The 22,174-nt window shown below is 41.4% G+C and overlaps 1 protein-coding gene across 1 annotated transcript in view; it reads right to left on the reverse strand.

Annotated features, from left to right (window-relative positions):
- Positions 1–725: 725 nt before the first annotated feature.
- ccdc102a (coiled-coil domain containing 102A) overlaps positions 726–22,174 on the reverse strand; it is a 41,707-nt gene continuing 20,258 nt past the window's right edge. The window contains exons 7-9 of the mRNA XM_037697663.1: positions 8,520–8,690; positions 6,554–6,657; positions 726–902 (exon numbers count right to left, since the gene is read on the reverse strand). Coding sequence (XP_037553591.1) covers positions 770–902; positions 6,554–6,657; positions 8,520–8,690 — 408 coding nt within the window. The 3' untranslated portion in view covers positions 726–769. The remainder of the gene's footprint in view (positions 903–6,553; positions 6,658–8,519; positions 8,691–22,174) is intronic.

Here is a 22,174-nt window from a genome sequence, read left to right on the forward strand (position 1 = left end):
AGAACATTCAGACAACTGTTTGGGTTCCTGAAGGGCTGCGTTTTGCATATATTGAAAGTACAAAACACCCATCACAGTCACGTGTTTACGGTGGCAGTATCAGCAGCAAAGTTTCTAAAGTTTACGAACCATAGGCTCTGCGCTATTCACAGATTTCTGGGTAATGGGTTGCTGTTTTTATCTCTGTCTGGTCGGCAACAGTAAATTACTGTGTAGCATTCATTCCCAGCACAGGCAAACTTTGAACACATCAAATGTTTTTTTTAAAAAGAACACATTAGATTCTAAGATGAACACTGTAGTATACAAATAAACACTTCAAATGCTAAAGAGAGAGGAAAAAAGCCTTTTTCTCTTCGCTGACAGATGTGTAAAATACTAATACTGTTTATTAAAGGAAGGATTCAGACATAATTACTTACAGTGGCGTTGTTCAGATAAGAAGGCTACAATGTTTGTGCATATGAGGTAAGAATGAAAATGAGCAAACACCTTGCCTTTTGACGAAATGATTATGTAAAAGTTTACAAAAATACTAAAAAACAGACTCTTTCATTTAAGCACACTGTCCAGACCTTCTGTCACACTCCAGCTGGGTTTGAGCTCAGTGTCGTGTTGCTCTGTAAGCACGTATGCTCCAGAGTAAAACACTGGAGTCGTGTTGCCTCCAGCAAAACATCGACATTTCTAGAAGTCTTCTAGCTGGAGTTCACATAACTTCTCTGACTGCTGTGTATCCGACATTTCGCTGTACGAGTGTGCACGCGTGTCAAGGTATCTGGAGCTGCAGGTCCTCGTCCTCCTCGTCCATGTCACTGTTTGGACCGTCAGTATTTTCAGGACTGAACCGAGTGGATCGCATCTTTCCAAAGAGACCAGGATTCTGCTGCTGTCGCCGGAGTCTGAGGCAAACACAGAGAGAGAGTGGTGTCAAACTACAGGTACAGTGTCAAGCTGCTGCCAGGGCATGAGCCTACGCTCTCTGTGCACCTTTACGTAAGACTGTTTGTCTTTTCATCTTTGTTACAAAGAGCAATAGGTGAAAAAAAAAACTGGACATTCAAGCAGCTCAAAATTACAGAAAACACAAAGTATGTAAAGAGAATGTGGTGATTAGCAAAACTATAATACCATCATGTCTCTGTGAATCCTGCTCTCTGGCAGCTCTTTACATCCATTTGCTTTTTTCCTGTTGGATAACTCCATCCATCCATCCATCCATCATCATCTTTTACTCGCTTCTTCCATTTTTGGGTCACGGGGGTCGCCGGTGCCCATGTCCAGCAGTCACTGTGCGAGGGGCGGGGTACACCCTGGACAGGTCGCAAGTCCATCACAGGGACACATAGAGACAAACGAGACAAACAACCATTCACTCTCTCACTCACACCTAGGGACAATTTAGAGTTACCAATCAGCCTAACATGCATGTTTTTGGTCTGTAGGAGGAAACCAGAGAACCCGGAGAAAACCCACGCATGCACGGAGAGAACATGCAAACTCCACCCAGAAAGGCCTCCGAACCGGGGTTTGAACCAGGGACCTGCTCACTGAGAGGCAGCAGCTCTACCAGCTGCGCCACCGTGCTGCTGAATTAACGGATAACTCCATTAATTCAGATTTATTTTACAGATACGGAGCTAAAATTTGGTGTGGTAGCAGCTGAGAGTTGTTCTAAACACATCAACAATACTTTAACTATTTGAATTAGTTTACTTTAATATATTAATTCTATAAAAATAAAAAATAATGTTTTGTCTTTATTATTATTGTTTATTGTTATTGTGGTCTACTTCATATGTTTGGTCTGGAACAGGTCTCTCTTGTAAATGAGTCCTCGTGGCTCAATGAGACTAGCCTGTATAAATAAAGATTGAATGAAAAAACAACTTTTAGAACAGTCAACACTCATTGCCCGTTCTTAGAACCACAGCCGTATTTGTAGACCAGGGGTCGGCAACCGCGGCTCCGGAGCTGCTGCGGCTTCCTGTGACTTTGGAAAATGAATAATGAGTATTAATTTAAATGTACTTTTATTTTAGTTTGTTCATTTTTTTAAATGTAATTCTAAATGTGAAGATAATGGTGTTCTTGTAACATTAAAATAAAAAGCTTTAAGTTTTGTCTAACAAAATATGCGTCACAATCGCAGACGTGCGTGGAGGTGGACAGCGTGTATCCTGACCTCCTGCTGCACATCAAAGTCCGGTGGCTGTCCAGAGAGGAGGTGCTGAAACACTTTGCCACATGTCTGGAAGAAGTGACAACTTTCCTGGGCAGCAAAGAGCTCACCTTTCCTGGAAAAGCTGCACTTTACAGTGGGCGTGACGCTGACAGCACACCTGAACACATCTCCTCAGGGAAGAGGAGGCGCAGCTCTGCACGTGCTGGAGGAGGTTTTGGCATTTGAGCACAAACTGACAGTGTTAGCCAGAGATTTACAGCGAAGTACACCGTCTCATTTCCCCTCTCTGAGTTCAAACATGGTCACAATACAATGAATTGTCAGTATTTGCAGTCACAGCAATGCAAACATGGTTTGAGAGACGATTCTGAGTTCAGAGGGAAAAAAAACACATCGTCCTTCCCCGTCACTCCCGAGCATCGATCCATCCCTGTTGAATATGACGGCATTTGCAGGTGTAAGTCAACCCGATCTTGAGATGGAACTGGCCGACATCGCCAACAAAGATTTATGGATGTCCAAGTCCAAATGCTTGACAGCTGATCTTGAAGATGTCGCCTGACAGAAGGCCGTTCTTGCTCAGAATCACAAATGAAACTGAAAACCTTCTCAAACAGGACAAACTTGTGTTTGAAACATGGAATGCCATCTCCGACACTTACACGAACATGAAGTATGCATTTGGAGTCCTGTTGATCTTCGGATCCTCATACGCATGTGAGCAGGTCTTCTCCAAAATGAACTACGTTAAAAACAAACATTGCTCACGCCTCACAGACGACAGCTTGCACTCCTGTGTGAAGATGAAGGTGACTGTTTTTCCAGTGGGTGACGGTCCATACAGCTCTTTGAGTATTTAAGGTTGCTGACCCCTGGTCTACATTAATCTTTTTGACTTGGGTTTTCATTCCCGTCAGCCTGTGGTCCATGTAGGCCCGTTGCAATAAACAATAAATCAAATGATAACTGAAAATTATCAACCTCATTTTCATTCATCAGCTTTATCGTTTCTTCGTCTCTCTCTCTCTTTCTACTGAAGACACTGGAAGCTCAACTCCGGTGTTCTTCAATGACCCCTCCCTTTCTCTTTAAAATCAGTTTTAAACATCCAAAATCATGTTTTTAAATTGTTAAAAGCAGCTAAGCTGAGAAGCTAAGCCGTATGTGCCGAACTCAAGGCCCGGGGGCTATTTGTTATTGTGACAGGCTAGGTCCATGCGTCTTCAACGACATACATCGAGCAGAGCCGCACATGCACACACAGCTGCCACAGTCAGGTGTATTTTACCTAATCACACCTTCACACTGCTGAATTCAATAAACCTTGACCTGCATGCACACAACATTGTTGTTTTTTCCAGGTCTGTAACAAAAACAGCTGGTGAGTCTGTGATACTGAGACTGTCAGGAGCAAGAATCTAAAGGTGAAAATGCTCCATCTTTGTGCTCTGCGCTTGTTATAAACTTGATATATCTTCCAGCATATGAGAAACACGAACATGGCTGCCTTTGTGTGTCTTCTATCACAAGTGACCTTCAGAAAGCCTCTGTGTTCAACTCCAGCTGATGCACAGAAACCAAGACAGGCCGTCAGCAGCTACCTGAAACTCCTACTTTGATATAAAGATAAAATTCCCAACTGAAACTCAGACACTGGAACTGGCTTGATGCACCGGCATCAACAGATCTATTGGAAAATTTATCAGAGGGTCAAACACTTCCATCTGGGTTTGTTCCCTTTCTGCCCCCTCATCTCTTTCACCTGCAAGTATCTATTTGAACTGAAAAACAAGCCCACTCATTGTGGGCTCTGACAAAAACTTTCATCCAAAGAAAACAAGAAAGCCAGAAGGATCAATGCTCCACCTCCATCTTCTACCCCTCATCTGTAGTCGGGTCATGGAGGCAACAGATCCACGAGAGAACCCCACACATCCCTCTCCCTGGTGACACTCTCCAGCTCATCCTGGGGAACCCCAAGGCGTTCCAAAGCCAGAAGATACACAATCCCTCCAGCAAGTTCTGGGTCGGCCCCGAGGCTTCTTTCCAGTGGAACGTGCCCAGAAAACCAGCAAAGGATCGACTGTAAACCTCAGAACTCTTAATAAAGTTGTATTGTAAATATTTTCAGAAAGCTGAGAGGCTTTCATTCACCACAGCTTACAACTTCTCATAGATTGTTTCCTCTGAAAAGACAAATGTTTGGCTCTGTTGCTCATTTAATTAAGTTCCAGTTACTTTGGTTTTGATCTTTTATATAAAAACTTCATAGCTGAAGTGGATGTTCTCTTTAAAATACTACACAGTTGTGAAAATGCACTGACTAAATACCATGACTTTAGAATACTAGAACACGTTTGCTGGACTTCATGAAAATCAAGTACAATCGTCCCTCACTCCTTCGCAGTTCAATTTTTGCGGACTCGCTCTTTCACGGTTTTTCAAAGTAAGAGTGGACAAGACACACAACTGGCTGATTGATGGATGAGCCACACGAGCGGCATGGATGGTTTATTTAAAATTTATTTAAATGAATCAAATTTATTTACTCGAAGATTATTATGATTGAAAACTTGAAGATTATTATGATTGAAATAATTGTTTGAAAAAAGGGGCAGATATAATAAGATTTTTTCTTCTTTCTGCTGCCTTTCATTTTAAATCTTGTATCTTTTTATATTGTTATGGAATTGTTTCATTCAACCTTTATTTATACAGGTAAATCCCATTGAGCCTCGAGGACTCATTTACAAGAGAGACCTGAATTGTTTTGTACTTTTTTAAAATGAATAAACTTTATACCATACCACACCAAAATACAATATTTTAAATGATTTAGCACCTGCTGCACCAGTGTGCAGACCACAGGTGCAGAGAGAAGCTCCCTCTGCAGCCTGTCATGATCTCCGCTCCACCACCCACACATTTCTCCTCCAGCTGCAGCAGCTTTGAGAAGGGTTAACCCTTTGCTGTCCAGATGCACAGATCGACTTTTGTCTTCCAGCTTAAAATTCAAAGCATGTCACATCGTAAAATCACCATAATCACAAAATTTAAAAAGTGTTAAAAGTAATTTAAAATAATTTTAGAACTTCTATGTTCAGTTGTTTCAGTGCAATTGATCAAGAAGTGCATTTCTGCTCCGCGCTGCAGAGCTGATGTCTTGCTGCACTTCTCTACAATTTAAATTTAAATACTGTAATATTTTAAATAAACAATCAATGCATGCACTGTTTATTTAAAATATTACAGTATTTAATTTTAAATGGTTTATTTAGAGAGAAGGAGAGAGATTGGGAGAGAAACTGGTATATTAGATATATAATATATATATATATATATATATATTTATATATATCTCAATCATGTACCACATGCAATGGTAATGACAACAAAGTTTACTTGAACTTGCTACTGTATCCATACTTCACGGTTTTTCACTTATCGAGGGTGGGCGTGGTCCCCTAAACCCCGCGATAAACGAGGGACTACTGTAATTAAAGTAGTCCTGTACATGCAGTACTGATGAAGCCATGGTACCACAGGTGCTGTACACCATGGGCGATGATGAGTAGCTAAAGAGCATGTAGAGTGAAGAGGTCGTCTATAACACAAAAATAGTTGTTGGTACACAGAGTCAAACAGAACAACAGGATGAAGTTATGTAGAAAAGAAAGGAGACATCCATCAACATGAAGGACGAGCTTTTAATACACTTATCATAAGACAATAAAGCATGTGCGCCCCCCCGCCCCCGCACATACACACATAGTGATGAAGTCCCAGAGAAACTGGGGAATGAATCCAGAATGGGGGAAAGCCTGAACTCTTAAAGAACACAAAGATTTGTGTCTGCTACTTATGCACAAGGGCAGAGCAGCACGAGCTCCCTGTTACTACGGAAACCTGCGACAGGGAGCGCCGCGATTGGCTGGTGGGTCAAAACCAGTCATAACCGAGAGAGCACTATGGGAGAGGCAGAGGATAAAATAAGACAAGGACTGTGCAAAGATGACAGAGTGTGAGAGCTCAGCTGAGTGACAGGCAGGTGCACACACGCAGCACAAGTTCAGCTCGTAAGACGAGGCGAAGTGAGGATTACAGACAGTCTGGCAGCTTCACAGTTGGGTACTTCATGGCTGGTCATGAGAATATAGGAGCGCAAAAGCTATTGCAAATCATTCTACTTGTATTTCTGAGAGTAAATTAAACTCATTGTTTGCTAACCAGTAATACAGTGCAGCATTTAGCACAATATTACTAGATAGAATTACTCTGCGCACCACAAACTTTGACTGATTTTTAGTATGCTACGTTCTTATTTATTGTTCTCCAAAGAGCCATAAAATGTGTGTGTTTGTGTCTCACCTGGACTGAAGGTGCTCCAGTTGTACCTGCAGATTATCAGTCTGCTCCACCTGCTCATCCAGAGACCTCTGCAGCTTCCTCGTCTGGTTATGAGACTCGTCCAGCTGAACACACGACAACAAACATCATGAAGGCCTTTACTCCTATACAGTAGTCCCTCGCTACTTCGCGGTTCAACTTAAGCGGACTCTCTCTTTCGTGGTTCTGCAGAGTTAGTGAGTAAAATTTAGTAGGTACATATACGTATGTGGTTAAAATGACGTAGGTTTAAGAGTTTAGAACATCGTGTGCTTTGTTGCTGCAGGATAGTTCTGCAGAAACGGAACCGAGTCGGACCAGAACGGAGCAGAACCGAGAGCCGCTGCTGTTCTGACAGCTGGTGAGTAAAATTTAGTAGCTACATATACAGTACTATACGTATGTTGTTAAAATGACATAGGTTGAGGAGTTTAGAACATTGCAAGAGTGGGGGAAGGGTTTATAAAGCCTTAAAATACATATAAATACTACAATAAATATAACATCACTACTTTACTGATTTTCACTTATTGCGGGGGGTCCGGAACGTAATCCTTGCACTAAACGAGGGTCTACTGTGTACAAACAATAAATAAATAAATGTGATGGTTTTCAAACCACATGCAAGATCAGTAAAGATAACTGGAACCTAAAACTTTAGCCAGTTGCTACAGTTTCTTTATTTATTCCAGAGAATTGTTCCTCAGCGTCAACTCTTCTAATGTTGAAGGGGTACTAAAGCAACATTATGAATTCCCAACAGGTCTATTTCATGTTAAACATTTTGACTTGAAAACATCAGAACAAGCGTTGATCTATTGTTGAGGTCTATTCGAGTTTGCACATTGAACTGTCAGTCTGCACATGTGCACAAAGTGAATGCAGCGCCAAGTTTTTCGTGCTTGTCTACGGTGGAATAGTTGTTTGTGTTAAGTTTGTGGATAGACAAAATCATAAATTAACTCATTTTTATTAATCTTGTCGGTCTTGCTCTAGTTTTAAAATGACCTGCTTTACACCCAACATGTTTGAGCATCGACAGACAGGAGTGAATGACTTTTGTCTTGCAGAGTTTGAAACGGGGGAAACTTTCCTGTCCTCTCCAACCCCAGCCAGGCGAGGAAGATGTCTGCCCCTCCTGAGCTCAGTTCTGCTGGAGGTCTCTTGATGTCTAAAGCAGGGGTGGGCAATTAATTTCTTCAGGGGGCCGCATGAAAAATCTGAAATGTGTCGGAGGGCCGAACCAGCAATGACTCAAATTTAATCTTGGATTATTACACGTTTTCTCATTATATCTCTTTTTATAATGAAATACATAAATCAGATTCTTTTGGTAATAAGAAATAAAAATATTCTGTAAATATTTATAAAAGTGAACAAATTGTGGTTTAGGTTGAAGTGAGAATTAATACTAATTCTATTAAATTAATAGGTTAAAACAAAGACAGTCATCACATGTTAATTTTATTTTTAACTTGTTCATCTCTTCACAATGAAATGGTGTGCATTATGTTGAACAACTGATCAACTGTATACATGAGCCACAAGTGGTTTTAAGTAACGGAAAGGCCTGATAGACCTGACGTGCTGCAACTTGAAGAAAAGATCAGATTAAAATGAATGGAAAAAAGTACCACAAAGTACTTTAAACATGGCAAAAACTTGAGTTAAACACAAAAAGTATTTTCTTTCCACTGTTGCCAATTTCTTTCTCAGGATAAGAAGTTAAGAATTCATGCAATCTGCTGGCTTCCTTAGATAGATCATTTTTACTAATTGGCATTGTATAATGAATGTGACTGTTTTTGTACAGTGCCTGAGACATTTGTTGTTTATAAGTAAACTGAACAGAAAATTCAAAAGCTTTTAATATATGGACATGTTCATTAATTTCTCTGGTTCTTATTTTTACACAGCACGTATCAGTAGCATACAGCTGTGTTCCTACCTCATCCTCAGCCTGTCCCAACTCTTTCTTGAGCTCCTCCACCCTCAGACGGAGCTTTTTGACTTCAGCATCGTGGCTCTCCACCCTGCGGTTTGCATGTGCGAGCTCTGCGGTCTTCTCCTGGAACTGCTTCTTCAGCTTGGCATGAACGTGGCGCAGATCAGCCAGTTCCTGCGGACACAGCAGAGACAGAGAGGCTCAAAGGCTAATGTTCCCAAATTACCTGCTCGTTTGATTGTCTCAGTAATTAATCAACAAATAAATAAATGAAAACAGAATCACAGTATGTTATATTGGTGTGTATGAATTATAAATGGTAAATGGACTGTACTTATATAGCACCTTTCTATCTGATCAAGACACTCAAAGCTCTTTACAACACAACCTGTGTCCTCATTTACCCATTCATACAGCACTCTACTAGATCTCTACAAAGCTAATTGAACAAATCATTCTAATGAGACTAATCAGAGCTTTATCACATTCATACACTGATGGGACACACATCAGAGGCAGTGAGGGGTTCAGTGTTTTGCCCAGGGACACTTCGGCATGTGACTGCTGGTGGATTCAAGCCCCCAACTCTTGCACAGGAGAACGACTGCTCTAACCACTCGGCAACAGCCGCCTAAATTATTAAAGAAAGAATTATTAATGTCAATTATGTTTTATTGTTTTCTCTGAAATTCCCTAAAATTGATATTTTAAAGAAAGGAATTTCCATCAGAACTGTAAGAAGATTTTAGATTAATAATTTATTTTACTAGTTTACTTTTCACATTATGTATTTGCACATATTAAAAACTAAATATGTTCCTGTTAGGAACGATTTTAGTCAGGGCACTTTCGTCAGTCTCAATGGCAGTGCAGAGGTTACAGAAGGTGAGAAGATCGGATGGCCGCTGGTTCAACTCCCGGTACAGACAACATCAAAATGTGCGTGGGATTGGTGAGACACCCACACCTGCCTCCACCCTCATTTACCCCACTCTGGACCCTTGAGCAAGGCCGTTAACCTCCACCATCTGCTCCCTCGGACACCCTAGATAGCAGCTCTCTGCTCCACACAGAGGGCTGTGGTAGCTCGATGGTCTGTGGTTGTGTCAGGAAGGACATCTGGTGTAAAAATAATTGCCAAGTCTTCGTGTGACTTAGGTTGTTCTTTCGGCTGCTCCCTGAAGAAGGGAGCAGCCGAAAGAAAAAAAAAACAACAACTGTCGTCAGTGGCACACAGTGAATCTTGCAATAGGCAAAGAAGTATTCACCCAGTGTGGTCCTTTGTTTAAGGTCACAATCTAAGACCACCATCAATCTTCAAATGTGACTTGTGAATAACGTCATCTTTGAGATGGCACAACATCTAACAATACAAATGCCTACCATGGAAATGATATTCATTAAGAAAATAAACCCAGAGAAAAATAATGTATATTTTTTTTAAATAAAATAACCCTTAAGTCATAAAAGAACAAATATTATAAATATGTTTATCATAATTCTAAATATAGACATAAGTATTCATTCAACCTTTATTTATACAGGTTAGTCCCATTGAGCCTCGGGGACTCATTTACAAGAGAGACCTGAAATTTAACAAAGAGTGATGACAACTGAGATGTTTATTTTCTAAACATAACGTCCCAGTGGCTTTTAAACCTCAAAATACATTACGGCAAAGACTGGTTCATCCCAAAGATCCAGTCCCCCGGCACAAACAGAGTAATGTTGTGTATGCTGTTCAGTGTCAGGAGGGCTGTGATCAGTCTTACATCAGGGAAACTAAACAGCCACTGGCCAAAAGGATGGACCAGCACAGAAGATCAACATCATCAGGCCAGGACTCTGTGGTCTACACTCATCTCCAGGCCAGCGGTCACTCTTTCAGGGATGAAGATGTTCACATCCTGGACAGAGAGGAACGATGGTTTGAGAGAGGAGTAAAGGAGGCCATCTTTGTGGAAAGAAATCGTCCATCATTAAACAGGGGTGGAGGCCTCCGGGTTCAACTGTCCCTCTCTTACAATGCTGTGATTGCTAGTATCACTCAACCCCCTGTGAATAGTAAACAGCCATCAGTGTGCTAATGATCCATTGTTAGGCTGATGGTCCTTCTTGAGCATGTGATCAGCTGGTTTTGGTTGTCAACAGCAAAACTGGTTGATCCACTCTGAGAAGGTGCTATTTAAGAGACTGAGCTGAAAACAGCACCTCAGGCTGAGGAAGTCTTTCGGATGAAAGATGAAACGTTTCTACATTTTTTTTTTTTTTTGCTTTGTTTTGTTTTTGGCATGTCCAGAGGACCAGACGTAACTTTTTTAGATAGTGATGACAACAGTGGACAAAGACAACAGTAGACAATCACTAAAGAGGCATACATAAGAACTGAGAACAACAAGTGAAAATAAAATGGTATTAAAAAATGTAACAAAAAACAGCTAGGTTGTAAGGCGATGTAGAAAACTAAAAACAAGAACATGTCTGCATTGGTTTCCCCCATGAACTTAGATTAGTATGAATTTATTGCATCCTCGCCTGTTGCCATCAAAATGTTGCCTGCACTGCTTATGAGAAACGCAAACAAATAAAAAAATGGACTTTTCCTAAGTCAGGTTTTCCTTAGTTTAAAGTTTCCACCACGTAAAGTGCAGCATTAGCGGTTTCTGCACAGTAGATCCCAATTTACTCTCTAAATGTATACAGCCGCTGCTCCTCCACATCAAAAGGAGCCAGTTGAGGTGGTTCGGGCATCTGGTAAGGATGCCCCCTGGGACGCCTCCCTAGGGAGGTGCTACAGGTATGTCCGACTGAGAGGAGACCACGGGGAAGACCCAGGACACGCTGGAGAGACTATGTCTCTCAGTTGGCCTGGGAACACCTTGGGGTCCCCCCAGAAGAGCTAGAAGAGGTGGCTGTAAAGATATATCTGGGCCTCCCTGCTCAAGCTGCTGCCCCCGCGACCCAACTTTGGAACAAGCGGAAAATGATGGATGGATGGAAGGAAATGTATGCAGCGTAACACTTTTTTTTACAAACCACAAACCCTCAGAAAGACACCAAACAATGTCCAGTACGCCCTCCAAACAGCTACAACCTTCCTAATGGCTCTGAAAGGAAACATTTGTCAGGATGTACCCGGTAATTGTAGTCAGCTGTGGTCAAAGCCAGATTTAAACCACGCCCCTTCTGGCCTGAGCTGGGAACAGAAATGGAAAAATTGCACTTGGAGCTAAAGGAGTCATTAATAATGCAACATCGTCACAAACTACACTTTCATATTTGATGGCGTTGATTCAGCTTCCCTCTCTGCTGTCTGCAGCTAATGGCTCCCCAGACAGAGCTCATTCCTAGAAGCTTTTTGTGGATGTACTCTGCGATTATTGAGCATGCATCAGGATACTCTGCGATGCAATGAAGAGAAATTAGACGTTTATGGGAGCAATAAAGAGCAGCCCAGATCAAGGAAAGGGATGCACGTTTTAATTCTTTAGATTTTCCTCAGTCTACGTTTCATCTGTAATATGTTTTTAAATCCATTATCTTACAACAAATTTGGTTTAAACGTTTTGTGTTTCAGCTTGTTTTTACTATTAGGTGTAGTTCACCGAAAGAGGAATTGATGCTCAAACAATAATTCATTCAGGGTCAACACACAGACTCCATCAACCGTCAGAAGATTTCCAAAAACAATCAAGACGCCACACAAATGTAAGTCAAAGCTAGAAGCAGATCAAACAAAGAGGGCAGCAGTGTAATGCCAGGGGAGTGATTAAAACGAGGTGCTGGGGGTGGGTGGGGGTTGAGAAGTGTCTACAGTGAGACAGGAATGCAGAGATGTGAGGGGGATGAGGGGCGGATGTGTTGATAGTAATTAGATGGGTGGGATATCACAAGACGAGGAGATGGCAAAGCTCAGGAACAAAGAGAGTCTGAGAAAGAAGAGTGCCATAAAAACCAGACTATGAGGAAAAAAAAGTAAAATGACACACACACACACCCCCCCCCCCCCTGCACAGAGGAGGGGAGCTACAGAGGGAGAAACAAAGAAAGACTAAATAAGATGCAAATAAATATATTTATGGAATTACACGAAAATGGAGTCCAAACCCAGGAAAGACAAAGCCAGGAGAGGTTAACGCCTATCAATACCAAAATCCAAAACAAGTTCAAATGTTTCTGTAATGGGAGGGTTTGGATGATATTTCAGCCAAGTTCGCTGATGAACAGCTTGTAATGAAACTGATCTATCTCAGCAACACATCTGGATCTACAACTTCAGGACAAAACCCAACACCGTCCTCATCTGGCAGACAGTATGAGCCCCATTAAAGCTGGAGATGTGGAGTAAAGGCCTAGAAAGGAAATACATTAATGTATTTGAGAACCTGAGTGAATTTGCTGAAACTACTCATTGAGATGCTATCACAGTGTCCTAAAGGATCTTTTTTTTAACGAAATATTTCCTAGACAATAAGTGTTCAGTTTGATTGAGTGAGATCCAATCAGTGAGGCAACAAGGGCTGATTTCATCTTAGCTGGACAAGAAGAAAAACTCACTAAGTGATGCTGAACTGTTCTTTGAGACTAAAGTTTGCATCCAAGACACTGAAGGAAATTTAGATTGGTGTTGAGGAGCAGCCTCTTCCCTCACTTATGGTCACAAGCTCTGGGTAGTGACAATTAACAGGAGGTTGAAATTAGCTTCCTCTGCAGGAAAGCTGGACTCTCCCTTAGAGATAAGGAGAGAAGTTCAGTTATCCAGGAGAGACTCGAAGTAGAGCCGGTGCTCCTCCACATCGAGAGGAGCCAGTTGAGGTGGTTCGGGCATCTGGTAAGGATACTTCCTGGGTGCCTCCCCAGGGAGGTGTCCGACTGGGAGAAGACTGCGGGAAGACCCAGGACACGCTGGAGAGACTAAGGGTGTTTTCACACTAGCCCTGTTTAGTCCGCTTTAATCGAACTCTAGTCTGTTTGCCTAGAAAGTCCGGTTCGTTTAGGGAGGTGTGACTGCACAATCAAACTCTGACGTGGACCAAAAAAACAACAACTCTGGTCCACTTAAAAGCCTAGGTCTCGGTTCGGTTGATGTGAACTCTAGCGCGGCTCGAATGCATATGTGGATGCAAGCGGACCGGAGACCACTCCAAAAGCAGAAAGTGGACTACAGCGCAAGGCATTCTGGGTAAATACAACCAAAGCAAATGCACATGGTCTCCATGGTCTTCTGCCTCATCGTCCACTCATGTTGAGTCCATTGTTGAAAAATGTTTAATTTATTTACATGAACGCTCCTACAAGCACCCTGCAGATGTTGGATGCTGTCTATCATGGTGCACTAAGATTCATAACTAGCTGTGATTATCGTACCTACCACTGCACCCTGTATTCACTGGTTAACTGGACATCATTAACTTCACGCAGACTCTCCCACTGGTACATTTTCATCTTTAAATCACTTCTTGGTCTGCTGCCTTCATACATCTCCTCCTACATGTCTCTGCGTGAGTGCAGCTACAGCGTGCGCTCTCAGGACATTATTACCTGCAAAGTTCCCTCAGTGCGGACTGAACTAGGCAAAAGGGTCTTCTCCTACTCCGCTGCCGTTTCCTGGAATATCTTAGAAAAAGACCTGAAGCTCTCGATAATGACCTCTTTAAGTAGCTTTAAGAGTCTGTTGGACTCCTGGCAGGGACCAATGCAGACATGTTCCTGTTTTTAGTTTTCTACATTGACCATATAATCTAGCTGTTTTTGTTACTTTTTTGCCATTTTATTTGTAAAAAAAAAAAAATCTGTATGCCTTTTTATAACCGTCTATTGTCGCTGTTGTCCATTGTTGTCGTCATTCTTTGTTGAAATCACGTCTCTCTTGTAAATGAGTCCTCGAGGCTCAGTGGGATTTACCTGTCTAAATAAAGGTTAAATAAAGATTGAATGTTGAAAAATGTTTGTTTGGCACATGAGCCACAGACAAAACAGAAATCCTAAAACCGCTAAAATTTGACCCCACTCCATTTTTGTTTATATTTCCAGAAGTAGTAAGTTGTGCTCAGTGTCTTCTTCAGAAGTTTTTGTGTCATTTCCTTCAGTAGTTCTTGATGCACCTGCCAATGCAGGTTGGCTCGATTGACTCAGTGCAGTGTGAATGTGAACTGCACCAGCTGAAAATGTAACAAATGTTCCAATTTTGGTCCCCAATTGAACAGAGTCTACCGGACTTTCAGGTGTGAAAACACCCCATGTCTCTTGGTTGGTCTGGAAACGCCTTGGAATCCTCCCAGTTGAGCTGGAAGAGGTGGCTGTGGAAAGAGACGTCTGGGCCTCCCTGCTCAAGCTGCTGCCCCCGCGACCCGACTTCGGAATAAGCAGAAGATAATTGATGGACGGATGTACTTGGGTTTGTTTGTCCTTTTGAGACAGTGGAGCCAGGAAGAAGAAGGTGAAGTACAGCTGGATTATGGAGTCAAAAAGTTAAGGTTTCTGGTTTTGTTTTTCTTTCTTTCCTTTGACTGCCCTCCTTTGGGGGAGTCGCCACAGTGGGCAAACTTGCATAAGAGATTTCTAGTGTTTTATGGCAGCTGCCCTTCCTGATGTAACCTGGACTCAACCCTGCAACCTCAGGATTACATGATTTATTTAAAAAAAAAAAAAAAGCTGAGCTGGGCCATTTCCCCACTAAGTTGCATAAATTCATAATTTTCTGTAAAACTCTTTAAATGATTGTGTTTTGAGGAGAACGTTAGCTGAAGATTTGACAACAACTTCGTTTTAAAACCAAAGTTTAGTCGATCCCTTTACTTTAATGTCAGTTTCACTAAGTTACTTTAATAGGTGGGAAGATTTTAGCAACCTTTTTTGCAACGTCACATTTATTTCAGAAATAGAATGGTAGAAAATGATGTGAGTAAATGATCCAAAAGAACATGCTGAATGACAAACACAATATGGCATCCATAACAGACGGACTGCGGTCCTGGATTGTTAACAGTTAAAGTGCTGAACAGGGAAAAAATGGGTTTCTCTGTAAGATTAAAATCATACAAGCACCCTTAGAACAAACAAATTTCTGTGGGTTTATAAGGGCAAAACAAAGAACCTAATGAGAAAAGAAGGACATGAAGGAGAGAGGGCGGTGAAATGGAGGTGGGGGTTAGAGGATGGAAGTCAAACCTATTAAACACGGATTACCGAGACCTGGTAATACGAAGGCTCTGTGTGTCGGTGCATATGATGTATAGGTGTGTGCGCATGATGTTTCTTTATGCATATCTGTTCGGATCAAATCGGGCCACAAGACAAAAGCATAATTGCTATGCTACACTGTAGGATTAATGTTTCTTCTTGACTGGAGAGACCCGGACGTCTGCTGCTACATCTGTTCATACAGACTCATGAACCAGCATTAAACACATTCATCACCACAACAACACAAACTGCCATATGAGGGAGAGGAACACAGCGAGGAGAAAATGATGAAATAAAACTGAATAACTGCCCTAAAAACATGCATATAATCCTGAATACTCGCACACAAAGAATCACAGGTTGTCCCTCGTCCTCTGCCATACAGAATTTAGCATGAACAGTGATTCCTCCATTTCTTTCTGTGTGCACACTCACTCCCAACAAAAAGCACAATTAGGTTTATAATGAGTAGAGGTGGCCCGATACCAGTTTTTATCAAACCGAGGAAGAGTACGAGTAATTCAGTTTGTGTACTTGCAGATTCAGAGTACAGATACCAAGTACTTACTGAGTTAGAACATACAGCATGCACAAACTGCATTAACATTAAATCCCTATGAAAGAAAAAAAGGGATAGTTTTACTGTTAAAGTTGATTTGGATGGAATAATACACTTGGACTGTAGCCGGTTATCAGTTACTATAAAAATGCATAAGTCATGGTTTAGTGCATTTTGTATGTGGTATGCACGTCCCATTTTTGGTACAACAGAAAATTAACCAATAATACTTTCCAGAGATTTTTCCCTCCACTTATTTTAGTATAAAATACCGCTGTCAGAAGCAGAGAGAGAAGGACAAACAACCAGAGAGGATCTATATGTTGTGTCCTGTGATGCTTTGATTTTCCTCCTCTCCCTCATGCTGTCAGCTCCTGTCACACCTGTCCCTAACCCTAATCACCCCAGGTGTTCTTCATTGTCTCTTGTTAGTGTTTCTTTGTATTCTGCGTCTTTGTGTCTTCTCATTTGTCCGTGGATTGTCTGGTACGGTGTCCTGTTCTGTTCTGCCTCTGTGTCTCCTCAAAATAAGTTTGCTGCCCCGTCAGCTTTTGTTTCCTTATCGTTAATAAGTTAATTCTTTAATTTACTTCTGAGTCTCCGTGGTCTGCCTGCACTCGGGTGCAACACCAAAAACCACAGGGTCTTGACACAACCCTTGCTGGTAGGGGGCTCTAAGGTAGCAGGTCGTGTAACGCAAAGTAGAATTTGCCATCTGGTAACCATCCATCCATTTTCTTTACCCACATTTTCCTTTTCTTATTCGTCTCACATTCGCTGCACAAAGAGCATCTTACCCCACAGCGCACCACGCAGGGCCTCGGCACCCACCCAACCAGATGAAATCACACAAACACTTGAGTTTGTGTGTGAGGTGTATCCACCGACAGAGTGATCATTGTGAGCCGATGACAGGAGCCTAATTGGTTTAATCTCAGGTTCAAATCTCTTATAAACGGTCTCTGACATTACAGCATATATAACCGTGTTCTCATAGTATAAAATCCTACACATGGCTCCATGTTGGAGTGACAAGAATCAATTTGACAAGTGAGATTACACAGCTTGAATATTGTAGCTGAGACACCACAAATAATGTCAAACTCTAGAGACTCTGAGACATCCCCAGGTCATCTTGCACTCATTCTAAGGATGTTCTGAGGAGATTTTAAACCATTCATTAGATTTAAGTGGTGGGAATTATAATTTTACTTATGGACAGATTAGATGACACTTTGAATTAACCTGCTCTGTCATTTAACAACAATATTGAGTAACACAGTCTGAAGCTTCTGGGCGACCATAATGTTTACTCCTTTGCGTCTTCTCCTCAGTGAGAATGAAGCATTGCCACTGTCACTGCAGCAAAATGCTCTCCCGTTTAAGAACACCATCTGGTCACACCGACAGGAAGAGCTGTTGGGGACAATTGACAACAACTAAATGATTCTTTAACGACGCAGCCACGAGCAGACGGAGGGGTTGTGCAGCGCGCGAGTGTGTTGTCTGATCAGCACATCTAGTAAAACAAAAACGACTCCAGCGTCACACATCGTGCAGATGTTGATAAGTGTACACACATGCAGTTACACGGCCCTTGACACTTTTCATTTGTTGTCAGCCTGAAACACGGATCTCACACACACACACTTCACAACAAGTCAAAACTTCTGCAATCGTTCGCTCAAACCTTATTTTTAATGTGTGTCGCATCAGAGCAGGCAGAAGTGATCCCCACCGTTCTAAGGTGCGCTAAAGATATTCTGCAACCAGTCCCACTTTTGTGTTTGTGTGGTTTGTGTGGTGTGTCTCCTCCTTCAGATCAATACTGTGGTTTTTAAACTGCACACAACACAGTCAATCTCACTGAAACATGTAAACTGACACACACACACACACACACACACACACACACACACACACACACACACACACACACACACACACACACACACATCAAGGGTGAAAACCAACTATATAATTAACCGTACTAATCAAGACCAAAAACAGCCCCCAGGGTTTGTCCTCTAGTGCTTAGCCCCTGCCAGCAGTCCATATGGATCCTGGGACTACCAGATTTGAAGGACTGATGGACCTGGAGGGTTTCCAGTATCTCACGAGGCTGCTGCTGTCGGTGGCTGTGTTCAATCACCAACAGTAGCAGCGTTTGTGAGGTAGTCTCCAAAATTTGTCAGTGTTTCCAGTTTGTTTATTTTTTTTTTCTTGCATGAGTTGCAGGATAGGATTAGTGAAACAAATTTTTCTCCGAAATTAGTTGCAGCACGATCAAGTAGTGTCTTGAATCAATCCCAAACCCATCTCAAATTAGTTTTATAAGCTCTATTTTAAGACCTGCACCTGATCTCTTCCAGGACAGAAAATGACTTGAATGTCCAGGTTAAAAACCGTTCTGCTGAATAACAATTGTCTCAACAAGCTGGTTCAAATGTGCATGTGTTCATTTGAAAAGTGTATTCCAGTAGATTAAATCATACAAGGTGGCTGAAGCAGGGGGGCTGCCAAGGCGGGTGCACAGTAGGCTGAGGCGGGTCATGATGTGGAAGGAGGTGGGCAACAAAATAATGTGAAAGGCCAAAAATATCACAAACTGGGCGCACAAATTGTGGCCGACAGCTTACAAACATTCAGAATGTAATTATTCTGCAGCTGACAATTTGCCAATTTTCTGCCAATTTTGAGACACCAACTACGGTAATTTCCAGACTATAAGCTGCTACTTTTTTCACATGTTTTGAACCCCGTGGCCTAAACGATGCTGAGGCTAATTTAAGGATTTTTTTTTTTTGACAGGCTAACAAGCTTCATGCCACCAAAATATTTAGCCTCGTCTCATACAGACGCTCACATAACTGCCGTCTCTCCTGGGGGGTGGGTCCTCATTCAACCTTTATTTTTTTATGCGGGTTAATCCCATTGAGTCTCGGGGACTCATTTACAAGAGAGTAGGGGTGCACCGATTTATCGGCCCTGATTTCCTTAATTTTGGGAAATCGGCCGATACTTGCATGAGAAACCGATTTTATAGATTTTTTTTAGTTAATTTTCTGAACTTCATTTATATTTCAGAGCTCTACCTCATGGCCAGTTAAAACAAGTTTTTATTGTTTCTAGGATATTGTTCAAGGGTATGTTTTTCAACAAAATAATATTGGAAAATTGAAGGTGCATTGTGACCTTATAACATCTGACAGTGTCGATTATAAAACAAAATCTGTATCGGCCAAAATCGAAATCGGCAGATCAGACGTTTTAGAGATCGGTGATCGGCCAGAAAACTGCAATCGGTGCACCCCTACAAGAGAGGCCTGAATTTTAACAGAGTGATGACAACAGTGGACAACAACAAGAGACAACATAAAGGATGCGTACAAATTATTATTATTATTATTTTTTAACAAGTGAAAATAAAATGTTAATTAAAAGGAAAAGTAGTGAAAAAAACAGCTAGATTGTAAGGTGGTGTAGAACACTAAGGTGGTGTAGAAGACTAAGGTGGTGTAGAATACTAAGGTGGTGTAGAATACTAAAAACAGGAACATGTCTGCATTGGTTTTGGCCAGGATGACTCAATGAGACTACCTGTATAAATAAAGCTTAAAAAACAATCTGATCATTGAAATGACTGAACAGGTCACAGTGGACCAATGAAACGAGAAGGGGAGGAGTGAATGGGGAGGGTGGGGGGACCCCTGGGGCACAACAAAATATCTGCAGCCACTCTAAGTGTGAATCCTGCATTTAAAGTGAAACTCTGAGCTTGGTGGGAGGCTTGGATGACTGGCGCTCAGAAATCGTTTACCAAAACTGGCTGCATGCGAAGAGCAACTTTTGCTCAAGTCTGCCAGTAGATCCTGACAGTGGAGCGGTGTAAAAAATCCTCCATCACAAACGGGTTTTGAAATGCAGCTGTGTGATGAAAAGGACAGCACAAACTCAAGAGCACAGTGTGCAGGAGGAAGATGATGATAGTGATCAATGACTTCCTGGTAGGCTACTGTATTTTTTATTTTTTTAACCAGCCGTGTTGCAGGCACTGTTCAGAAAAAAACATTTACTGTATGTGTACGCTGCCAGTACAAATTTAATAAAAAGTTCAAAAAAATCTTTCTGTATAAAAATCTCATACAACATGAACAAGCGCAGCTTAGACAAGCGCGGCCTATATATGTACTTTTTAATTATTTTTTTTAATTTAGTGGGCACGGCTTGTATTCGGGTGTGCTCAGTAGTTTGGAAATTGCAGTAGTTTCCAGCAGTCACAGCCCTGTTAGATACTACCTATAGAAGCAGATTTGACACCTCAAGCTGGATTGAATAATCTGATCCTCAGGAGTTATAAAGGGGGAGTGGTGGCACAAAGGCTAGAGAAGGTGGGCCTGTGATCGGAAGGTCGTCAGTTCGACTCCTCAGACTGACAACATCAAAATGTGGGTGGGAAAGGTCAGAGCCCTGTAAAGAGAGAGTTGCGACACTCTTTGAACTCGCCGATACGCGGTCACGTGGTTCATGCAGCTCCCCATAGTTCCAAACAGCTCATCGCTGTCAGTCAGTTTGAGCGGCTGCTGGCGCAACATAACACAAAAATCGACTTTTCTTACTTTACCTGACGTCTTTCAGTAATTATTGAGCAGTAACGAACTGATTACTTAACTGATTACTGATTATTTCACAGACTATGCATTTTATCAAAGCATTTTTAGAAGCAGCTGATACATTTATCATTAAATTTTAGAAGGAAACGAGACTGCAAACACATATTTGTTAGAAAAATAATGTATATGCAATACAATGATCAATATAGCCATGTCAGTGTTTTATAACGTTAAAAAAAGATCAGAGTAACACCTGTTATAAAGCTGTTTCTGATGTTCTCTGCATGAGAATGCTCCACCTTGTCCTCCATGCAGCAGTTCAGATCTGCTCCAGCTTACCTCAGATCATCTGGATGAATTATTGATTTCTATAGAAGATATTAATTCAACCTTTATTTAAACAGGTTCGTCCCATTGAGCCACGAGGACTCATTTACAAGAGAGACTGAATATAATTGTTGTATTTGTCGTTTTTTTTATGGCAACCAAGTACCTGATAACTGAGTTGATTGTAGCCTGACAACTATTGTAAAACTGTAATTCATTGATTAAAATGTTAATTTAAATGAAACTGTTTCTAGTTAAAATCACAACAGATGACAAAATAAGTGTTAACTGTGCAAAAATAAATTTCCAAACAATTTATTATAAAATATGTAAAATGTAAAGCAAGCTTTAATAAAGTACTTTTACTACTATTTATACTGTTTATTAATACATCATCTGAAGTCAGCTGGAGCACCATCATCATCATCACAACAACACAAAGTGAGAGCTGTAAATTTAATCTGCACAAACATTTTCAATCAGGGCTCAAAATGTTTAACTGTCAAATAAATGTTCAAGAAAATAAACTAATGTCACTCTACAGGCACATTTAGAGAGAGGACAGTTCACAGAGACACAGTGAGGACGTGTGAGACAGAAGGAGGTTCAACCATTTGTTCATGGACCAGAACCAGATGAGAAGAACAGCATAACTTCCACTGCATGTTGATCCACTGACCAGTGATCTGACCAGTGATCTGACCAGTGATCACACATGTTGTTCTAAATTAAACTTTGGTACGAACAGTGTTAAATAAGACATGTCATATTTTTATTGAACAATAATCTTCATTCTAACAGTGACGTTGTAATTTCAGAGACTGAGGAAGAAACAGAAATGAGGCGAGTGAGATGAGGGACAGATGAAAATGTGTCCTCAGAGGACGGGGACATGTCAGGATCTGATGATCCAGGATCAACAGGGCCAGGATGGATCAACAGGACCAGGAGGATGGATCAACAGGACCAGGAGG

The sequence above is a fragment of the Nematolebias whitei genome, chromosome 2, assembly GCF_014905685.2.
Source record: "Nematolebias whitei isolate Nwh7 chromosome 2, NemWhi1, whole genome shotgun sequence".
In the NCBI taxonomy this organism is placed as follows: Eukaryota; Metazoa; Chordata; class Actinopteri; order Cyprinodontiformes; family Rivulidae; genus Nematolebias; species Nematolebias whitei.